We start from the raw sequence: 10,626 nt of genomic DNA on the forward strand, positions 1-10,626 counted from the left end.
TTGGCTTATAATTCATTTGCCTTGATGCTCTCTCTTTTTCTGCAAAAATTAATTAAGATAATATATATTTGCTATTCCCCCCCCCCCCCCACATGAGAAACTTCTCAACTTATTTCTCTAATACTAGTAAAACTTTTAATGTACACGAGAATTCGTAAATTATGTGTATAAATCAAATCATTATTTTCGTTGGTGGTTCTACTCTCTCTAGTGCCCCCTGCCCGGGAAAGAGGTTCCATATATCCCCCACCAGTGTAATGTGGGTAAATTACTCCAAAGTATAATAGATTTTTACTCTTAGTAATCTCTGTATACTCATTTCTTTTTTCTTCATTATTATACATATACTATATCGTATTATCGAGTAATTGAAGGAGCTAATACTTTTTTCTTCTTTGATCAAAAGATTAATAGTACAGGGTCACTTTAATTTAGTCAATAAAGGTCCACTAGTAATTATTTTATTGAAGTACTCGTTTAGTTGATGATATAAGAGATTGGTGTTGACTTAATGATGATTAGATATAGATAATGCCAAGATATATATCAGTGGTTACTGATTGGTAACTATTTATTATCTTGTAAATCAAGCAATATACGATGATTTTACTCTCCAGCATCATCATCAATAATGTTCAGACAAAAGATGGGTGATTGAAAAATGGTTCCAGAAATCTAAGGCATGTGGACCCTCCTCTTTCTATCTCCTAACCCCATGTCTTACTTTATTCTAATGCCTTCAAATTCTACTAGGTTTAAAGTTTCCAATCCATGCATATTAATTCAAACCAACAAGTTCATAAAGGCCGCTTGTTCACACAATGAATAAATCCTGTGGTTGCTTGCTGTAAGATTAACTATTATTCTTATAGCAGGCCGATTCAAACTTACATTTATACATGTATGAATACCCATTTTTTAAGAAAATTTTTATATTCCAAAAATACCCATAACATAATTTAGTATTAAAGATAACTTGAGATACAATAAAACCTCGATAAATAAATGTTTGGTAAGTTAATGCTTTAATTAAATAATAAAATTTTATGGTCCTGACTTGAGCCGTGTATTAAACTAATAATTTTGCTAAATGCATAAGATAATACATATATTTTTTAATCTTTTAGGGCCTAATGTAAATATAAATTAATAATTTAATCAAATACAAAAATTAATAATGAATAAAATATAAAATCCATGACATTAAGGAGCTTTTTTCTTGCAACTTCAATTATCTAACTCAACTTTTGGGAAAATGCATTTAAAGAAGTTTACTTTTTTCTTTGTTAAAAAATTGAGCTCAGCTTTGTATTTAATTTTGTACATAACACTACTTTTGGTTTACCTTTTTCAGTCATTATAGACTTTTTTATTGCTTTTAAATGAGAATTCATGAAGGAGAAAAATATGGAAATTCTGATGATTTGAGACTAAAAAGCACAAATAATTGAATAAAACTTGAGAATACCTTTATTTTCGTATTTAATATCAGTATCAAAGGTTTGCATGATTGTAATATATATGTACATGATTACACAAACTAAATAAAAAAATAATAGTTTTTTTTCTAAAATTTATGAAATAGGTGTGTAAAAAATATAGGCTATAAATGGCCACACTCATATTTATAATAAGATAAACTCATCTCCTAAGATAAAAATGAATCACAATTAAGCTGAAAGAAATTTTCAAAAACGCAAACCTAATTTGACTTTAATTGAAATGACAAATAAAAAAAAAAAACAAAGACTAAAACAGTTGAACTATGAATCTTTCCAACATCACTTTAATGGTTGTTAAGAGGTAATTAACAAGTGGTAGGTGCAGGTCAATCTAATCGTACCTTTCAGTCTCAGGTCCACCGTTCACTTATGTCCACGTCTCCTCTGTCCTTTTATGCAGTTTATCATGAAATTCCTCCGAGTGTGAAACCAATCTAGATAGCACGATGTAGTCAAATCAATCCCTCTCAAATCCCATGCAAATCTCGTTCGTCAAGTAATTAAGCAATTAAATCATGTAATTTACTTTATAATACCTTAATTACTTAGTCATTAGAATAGAATCTCGTTAGGTAAAATAGAGAAGCAGATGTAAAATATGACTTTTGCCTGCATCCACGCGGTTCAACTTCGTTGCCTCAGAAAGGATTTTCCTATTACGTACCGCGGCAGTCATAGTTATTTTTAATGGTGGTGTTGTCCTCTGTATGGTATAGCGCAAATGATTATCAGGTAATCAGCTGTTAATTACTATTTCTTGTTTAATCATAGTAGCTGCATTTATAACCCCCCATTGTACAGTATCCCTAGCCGTAAATTAGAACTTGTTATTCATGATTGTGTATGGCATGATGCTTTTCTCTTAAGATTTTAACAATTTCAAATATAACCAAACTTTACAACCTGAAATATGAAGCATTCATATAACTTATACGTTTTATTGCAAAAATTGTGGAATCGATCATAACGCGTCGATGAATAGGCACTAAATCCGCTGACATATATGCTTATAATAGACGTGATCAAGAAGCATGTCCATGCAGTGGGCTTCACAGAACACCGAACTCACAGTCATATTAAAGCAAACAAAAGGCACACAACACGTGTGAATAATTAGCTTAGCAGTAAAATGACCCAATGTGTAGCACACGAAGGGCAATCATTTTGGCTCTTTAGTTAACAAAATTCAAGCCAAAAGTATCGGGCAGTGGCTTTCTAGTTGGGTGTAGGGACATCGACTTTACGCGTGATTCCTTGTGATTGGCCCTCTCCTTGAACTCGTAATCATGGTTTTGAACAGCATCTAATCTTCATCAAATAAACTCAAGCCCGGCCCCCAACAAAGATTATTCTTTTGGGAAACTTGATTACTAGTATCATTATATATGATGCTCACTACCGATCTACACTCTACGCTCTACAGTCTCCACCACTTTCAGTGCTTCATTTTATCAAATGATTTAACAAATTCCATTATAATGTAGTGCATCACCCACTGGAAGTCATCTTGTTTCAAACAAAGACACCCACAGGATACACTGGTATTGCAAACGAAAAATGATCTGATTTTTCGATCAACTAGCTCGTTCACAACATACACAATCACGAATAACGACATAGTTTTTACTTTAGTATAGATTAAATGGTAATTTACAGTTAATAAAAATGAAAAATTTAAAATCGATAGCACATATACAATTAAATCTGAAAAACAAATATGCATGGTAAGTTTTAATCACCAATATAATTGTTTAATATTCATTTTTTTTAAATGTAGATATTATGTAGATTTAAACTAAATTCTCTCAAATTTTAGTGCAATTAAGATTCAAACTCTAATGGGAATTTGCCAATTTGGTATTGTTTAATGCGATTATTCAATTTTTTTTTTTTGGAAGAATATTACCAGGTCTTTTCGAATTGGACTTCTCACAAACAAGGAAAAGAACAGTATGATTATGATCAGAAGGGTAGAATGGGAAATGGAGAAAAGGCCAATTACTTCCCTCCAAAAACCACTAACAGCAAAATTCCAAATCGAAGACCACTACAATTTTTTATATGGATTAATAAAGTGGCTTGCTGAGATTCTTTCACATAATTGTATTCCTGTATCAAAGTCTTCCCAATTCCCCGTCCTGTATTCTTTTGCCTCCACAAGAACGGACCAACAAAACATAGCCACTGATCAAGTGAGTCAAGTCACAAAGGCAAGCCACATGTATTATACACCATCTATCTACTCTCTTTAATAATTAGCTTTTAATTCCTTTTAACTCAAAAAGACTCACTGCTTATTCTCTGCTTTTGTTGGTTTTTGGATTGTTGTAGATCTACAAATTAAGAAGAAAAGATGATTCAAGAACTCCTAGGAGCAGCTGGTTTTATCAGTGGAGACAGAAAAATCTCCATCACTGGAAGCATTTTTGAAGGCACAACTTCTCCTTTACCACCTTGTACTACTACAACAACTGCCACAGTTACAACAACAACAGCCACAGCAGCACCACCGCCGCCACCACCTCCGCTACCAACAACAACAACCAGTAATACTGATTCTAATATTGGTAATAACACTAATAATACTTCCTCCAACTCGGGGAATAACCAAAACCTGAGGTGCCCGCGTTGTGATTCTTCAAACACCAAGTTCTGTTACTACAACAACTACAATCTCACTCAGCCTCGCCACTTCTGCAAGACTTGCCGTCGTTATTGGACTAAAGGTGGCGCTCTAAGGAATGTTCCAATTGGGGGTGGATGCAGAAAAAACAAGAGCTCATCAACGGTGACTGCAGCTTCTTTTGGAAAATCATCATCATCATCAAGTGCTGCTAATAAGATGAAAACAGTGGCATATGAGATTGGAAGAGGAGGTTTTGTTCATCATCCCCACGAGTATTATTCATCAACCCCAATCATGTGGAATAATTCACCACATAACTCTCAGCTTCTAGCTTTACTGAGAACCTCACAAAACCCTAACATTAACCCAACTGGTCCCTCAACTAGTACTTCTTCTGTGAGAGTGAAAGAAGAGCAAGGTGTGATTGGAACTCATCATGTGATAAAGGGCGAGCCAGTTGGTGATACCGCTGCTGTACTGAACTCTGGAACCATGGTCTTCAACCCTTTAAGCCAGCAGCTGCAGGTTCCTTCTCAGCTCGGTCTCTGGAAAAACAATCAACATCAAATTCAAGCTCCTCAACAAAATGGCTTCCTAGTTGGTCATGAAGTTCAAAACTCAGGGGTTCAAGAACTGTACCAGAGGTTCAAGTCATCAACTAATAACTATTACGCCGATCACTTAGCATCACCAGTAGTTCTAAGCAATGCTGCCTCTTCTACAACAACCATCTTGGAGTCGGCTCCGGTCGCTGGAGGGGAGTTGGGTTACTGGAATCCTGTTTTCTCATGGTCTGATCTTTCAACAACTAATGGTTCTTACCCTTAATCACCTTTTCTGAATTAATCTTATTTTACAGGCTAATCAATGTTGTTGTTTCAGCTGTGTACTTATTGTGTGGCCATGTAGTGTACGAATATGGCTGTAGCATCAGGTGTTAACCCTTTTTGCTCCTCTTTAATTAGTTATGTCATTATACATAAGTGTGCTTAAAGTGTGTTTTAACTTATGAGGGTATAATGTACCAACTCCCAAGGTTAATTAAAAATGAGATAATGAATATATTAGGTACTTTATTTGTATCCTTTTTTATGTTGATGCCGATTGTTTCCGTTAGTACTAGCAAATTAATGTCAGTTTTTTTTAATATTAATAATATCTCAATTACAAATGGTTAGGGTTCATCTTTACTTGCACAGGAATTGCATGCAAGATTCTGGGGTGCCGACATATGTCAGTCTTTTTCTTTATTTTATGAAAAGAGAAAACATTAAACTCATCACGCATAAATTATCATCTCGGTTTGCTAAAAGAATTTAGGGTTACTTACCTTTAATTTTCATACATGAATTGAAGAGATCATGGTGGTGGCATAGAGAATGGCAAATGAAGATTCGCTTAATTGCTTTGTTACAACAGTAAAGTGATGATTGTTAAATTAAAGCGGCCTTTGGGAAGAGTAGAGTTTCCTTAAACAGCACGTAGATTCTCAGTTGTGTAAGAAGGATTCCTCCTGCAGCCTTATGTAAAAGATTGCTTTGCTTCACTTGAATTAGCTTACATTTTATTCGCTTCGATTACGTACTGTCATATAAGTTCTCTTTCTATATCGTGCTTCGTTTTACATTAAAAATCGTTAATGAATTCCGTGTCTTGCTGTTCAATTGAATGCTTGGAAATTATGTATAATAATGAATTGAGATTATCAAAATTTTACAAAATGTATTTATAGTCCCATGCGAGACGATGTTAAAAACGCTTCTAGTTGCATAACTATGTGCATGTAGCATTTTAGCACATGGTTATGCAAAATTTTTTCGACATGGAATGAATGGAACTAATATTTCAAGCATCGTTATTCGTAGCATGAACCATGACGAATACAAATTAAGGCAGGTAAATGGAAATAACGAATGGAGAAAATTTTATTAAGAATATCATAATTAGAAAGTGAATTAACCCAACAATATAACATTTCTTCTTAATTTGCTCACTCTAAGCCTAATTACCCACAGCGTTGTATCTTTTTAAATTTGATTGACAGTCACACCCTCGTAACTGAACTTTAAGGGGAACAAATGGATTTTTTTTTTTTTAAAAAGGAAAATAAGTTGCGACATCGAGAAATATTACTGGGGGCGCTTGGCTTTGCCACAGAACAATGCGTTTGGAGGAACATCGGTCTCAGTAAAGAGGCTGCGTTCATCGTTAGATACTCGGAGATACAACTCCTGGCCAAGATACCGCCTTTCCCAGATTGCACTCCTCAAGTTCCACATACCCTTGTTGTCCAATGATATATATATTGCGCTCCAAGATTGTGGATATACCTGCCAATTAATATATACTTGATTTATTAGTATGCGTAACTTTACAAATTAAATTTTTTGTTTAATTAAATTATACATTTAATTAATCAAACAAATGTGAATGTACATTTTTATTAAATTCATTCATGGGACTTTTATTCATGGATAAAATTTTTATGTTATCATTTTACCTGGACAGTGTGTCTGGTAATAGCATCATTCAAATTGTAGCGTTTCCTTATGTCAGCTGTCCACGTACCGGAACCATAACTGAAATTTGAAGACATCACTACTTGAGTTAAATGACTTAATTGATTAATAAATGCAAGTGGAGTGTGGAGTAGGGGCCGGCCTACCCAACAACATAGAAACTGGATCCATCGAGATGCCAAGACTGGACAGAGGCCTCATTGTTCTGGAAGACAATTTCAACGTAGTCATGAAGAGTTGTTGGAATGACAGAGGCGCCAAGCTTTGCGGGAGCGCCAGGAGTTGGTGTGTCCTTGATGGTATTCAAATCGAAGACGCCGGGAATGTTAAACCAGTCGGCAAGCTTCAATGGGGTGATCGGGTTCACATAGGAGATCCCATTAACAGCATACCGGAGCTTGTTGTTTATCTTTGTCGCTGAATTGGCCAGTACAATTGTCCTCACAACTTTTATTGTACCGTAGTGGAATGATCCTTGAGGATTAGGCCTGGCTGCATTTGCTGTCAAATTTGTTCTGATGGTCCTCGCTTGTTTCATAGACCAGTGAATGTGATAAGTGGGAGCAATAGGCAATGGGAGAGAGGGTGGGGTGTTGGAACCATCATAGTGAAGGATTGCAGTGGTAGTGAGAATTGGCTTTGTGAACCGAGTTGAAGCAACGATGTAATAGTCCTTTGGTGGTCCGTGCATGGCAACTATAACAGCAATTGATTGACCAACATGAATATCAATCGACTCATACGATTCCTGCAGGCAGTGAGCTCCTTCTACTTCAACAAGTGTCAGCGTATGGCCTTGGATCCTGAAGTTGATTGAGGTTGCTATGCCCACATTTGATACTCTGAATTTGTAGGTCTTTCCTGGTATAATTCACCCAATATTAATTAATAATATCCTTTTTAATTAAGAATTATCAAATTTCTATTGCGACGAAAAATCATCAATTTGATGGAATAGGTTATTACTTAATTACTCTACCTTTTTGGCCCGTGAAGGATAAAGAGTTATGATGCCCATTGATAAGAAGAGCATCAGGAACAGGCAATGGATACCCGTCCTCCAGTCTTTTCTGTAGTGCCTGCAAACATTAATTAAGTTGAATTAGAACTTTTCTTTGCTGTTGTTCCCTTGAATGTTTCACTTAGAATTAGGATTCTCTCTCTTGATGTGAACTCTCACGAACCTTGTGACTGCTAAAGTTCTTAAACCAGTCGCTAACGAGTAGGGTAAATTCACCATCAGGGATGTGATATGGCACCGATATCACGGACCTTTGAGCAACATTAACAGCCCCGAAACCACCAAAAGCCCTGTGCACTTTGGTTGAAGGGAAGTAATTGAAGGTTCCAATCTGATCTTTCATCTGGAACTTGTATGTCCAGTTAGAGTTTGGAGGGATTGGACAATTGGTTCCCAGCACTCCATCTTGCCATGTGGTCCTTCTCTGCTTAACTCCATTCCTAAATTCCCAACGCATAAATTCGTGTAATAAAAAAATATGGTGTGAGCCATTTAAATCTATGTTACACGAATGTATTAAGAAACAAGTAAACTGTAACATTTAACAAATTAAGAGAAAATTAAAAGCATTAAATATTAATGAGGCTAACCATGTAATGAGGAAAGGCTCGTCCAACTTATTAATGAGATTGACAATTATGTTATCATTAGTCACGGCCTCAATTGCAGGGCCAGGAAATTGTCCATTGATAAGGATACCCTGCAGAATAAAACAAATTTTTTTTAAAAAAAAAATATGAAATGAATAAATCAATCAGAAAGCAGATCACTTAATTTGTGAAATGAAAAACAGAGCTTAGGTCAGCTGAATTCAATTAGCAACATGCAGCTTTTTGTTCAATTGAGGTTTAGAAAAGGGATCAGAATCCTCTCTTGATCGGATTTTTATATTAGCAAATTCTGTTAATATGATTGATGGTTAATAAATTTAAAAAAATTAATTAAATCCTAATAATCCACTAACACTAAAACACATGTAGCATGAGATCTGTAAAAATTAGAAGTGTTTAGATAAGAAAAAGATCATGATCCTGCTAACCTGCTGAGGAACACCAAAGGGAGAAATTGTTCCATAGGTAACAGTCCACGTGTAGGATCTATATGGGTCTTCTGCATTAACCCAGAAGACACACAAGCAAGCCAATATTCCAATCAAAATTTCCAAGAAAATGGCTCCTTTCATTTTATCACAAATCTTTCCTCCAAATACTCGTAACGTGGGTTCTGCCAAAGCAAATTAAGAAACATTTCCACAGGACCAAATCAGTAGTATTTAATTGGTTGACAAATACACAGATATAATTCAAACAAAACCACAGTATGATTAAAGAGAAACGTACCAGTTGGCAGTTGAATTAATCAGTCTGCTCACTCACGAGGAATGAGGAGATGAAAGAAAACGAGAGTACAAGTGAAGTTGTACGTACGTAAAAAATCGATGGCACACGAACAATCTCGGATGGTTTGGCGACGTTATATAAAACAAGTAAAGAATGAATATCGTAGTTCACAACATTGCAGTCTCAGCATGGACACGAAAAGCAATGCATGATTGTTCATTTGCGGCGCACTTCATGCTCAACTCTACACTCTTTCACAGCTCATGGTGAGGCTGAGCTTCCAAAAAATAATACTAATAATATTAAAAACCTACCAAGTTGGTAAATTGACTTCAATTGTTTTTGTAACCATCCAATAATATAATATTTAATTTCTCAGTTTGCTTGCTATATTGAAAATCGTCAGTGGTGTTGATGGGGTGGCGGTGGCGGGAAGAGATCTAGAGAGAGATGCAAGCCAGGAAGCGGGAGTGGCGCATCCGAGAACGGATCATCATTAATGCCAGTAACATATGCATGTAAATTGTAATTGACTTCTTCATTTTGTTTCGTAGTAAATTAATTTCATAATTTTGGGAAAATTGATTCAAAACAAGTGAACGCGGAAAGAGAATGCTGAATGCGGATTTGCGGACTCTGGAGTTTGAGGGTTTTAATGAATTGAATTTAGTTATTAAATTATGCATATGGCCATGGGGATCAAAATCACAGTCACAATCACATCTTCACATCGTAGAAGAAGCAAGAACAGATCGTACTAAACTCAAAATTTTACAAACTGGTCCGAGAAACTTATTATATAATTCATTTCGATTTAAACTTAAGCAATCTGTTTTCACATGATGCAAGTCACCAATTGCATCTAGGATGCATTCCATTTCCAAGGACAGATCTATAAAATTAAACAAAAGATAAAACTACACATGCTACATGCCATGCGATATTAAATTCCCATCATATGCCCTCAAAAACCAACAATATTGTGTTACATCTTGACCTCGAAACTTTCTCCATAGCTGTTCAGTGTCTTTAAACATTCTTTCTGGGCACTCGTTTTCAAAGTTCGTGATCATACTAGAATTTTTTCAGTCTTATTTGTATATACACGACTCATACTTTATTTTTATTTTATTTTATTTTCATTTATATTCATCTTTATTATCAACAGTCTGAGACAAATTCTTTGACAGATTTCAGCAATATTTGTTTCGCAATCAAATAGTTGTCGTTTCAGCAGCAACGATTTGAGAAGCGCCTAACCATTGTTGATCATGGTGAGTTTTGATGCTTGAAAGCAACTAATGATTTTGTTGGTGTAGCACTTCTTTATATGTGCAAGTGAAAGCTAAAATCTGAAATTTGGCAGGTCATAAGTGGCCAGCATATATAATCAATCGAATAATTACCACGCTAGGGCTCTTTGAATTTTGCAATAGTAGTAATGGCACAAGTAAACTTACAATTTGAAGCATATCATGATTTTTGTTCACTGTTTAAGGGCTGACGTAAAAATGTACAATAAAAATTTTTAACACTTGTTCCAATATAGTTAGTTCATGTCAGTTTGCTATATGATTTAAATGGACTAAATTCATATTAACTCAAAATGACAATCCCA

General features: G+C 35.2%; 2 protein-coding genes across 2 annotated transcripts; one reads left to right on the top strand and one right to left on the bottom strand.

Moving 5' to 3' along the window:
• Positions 1–3,578: 3,578 nt before the first annotated feature.
• LOC102612105 (dof zinc finger protein 1) lies at positions 3,579–5,210 on the top strand. Its single transcript, XM_006466593.4, has 2 exons — positions 3,579–3,723; positions 3,834–5,210. Exon 2 carries the CDS (start codon positions 3,856–3,858, stop codon positions 4,954–4,956), a length of 1,101 nt encoding a protein of 366 aa, XP_006466656.1. The 5' UTR covers positions 3,579–3,723; positions 3,834–3,855; the 3' UTR covers positions 4,957–5,210.
• An 838-nt stretch (positions 5,211–6,048) lies between these two features.
• Positions 6,049–9,242, bottom strand: LOC102611816 (L-ascorbate oxidase homolog). Its single transcript, XM_006466592.4, has 8 exons — positions 9,009–9,242; positions 8,708–8,892; positions 8,259–8,368; positions 7,832–8,108; positions 7,627–7,726; positions 6,794–7,508; positions 6,629–6,707; positions 6,049–6,458 (listed from the first exon to the last, which is right to left on the bottom strand). The coding sequence occupies exons 2-8, from the start codon at positions 8,849–8,851 to the stop codon at positions 6,258–6,260; spliced, it is 1,626 nt and encodes a 541-aa protein (XP_006466655.1). The 5' UTR covers positions 8,852–8,892; positions 9,009–9,242; the 3' UTR covers positions 6,049–6,257.
• Positions 9,243–10,626: the final 1,384 nt, after the last annotated feature.

Source organism: Citrus sinensis, chromosome 7 (genome assembly GCF_022201045.2).
Source record: "Citrus sinensis cultivar Valencia sweet orange chromosome 7, DVS_A1.0, whole genome shotgun sequence".
NCBI lineage: Eukaryota > Viridiplantae > Streptophyta > Magnoliopsida > Sapindales > Rutaceae > Citrus > Citrus sinensis.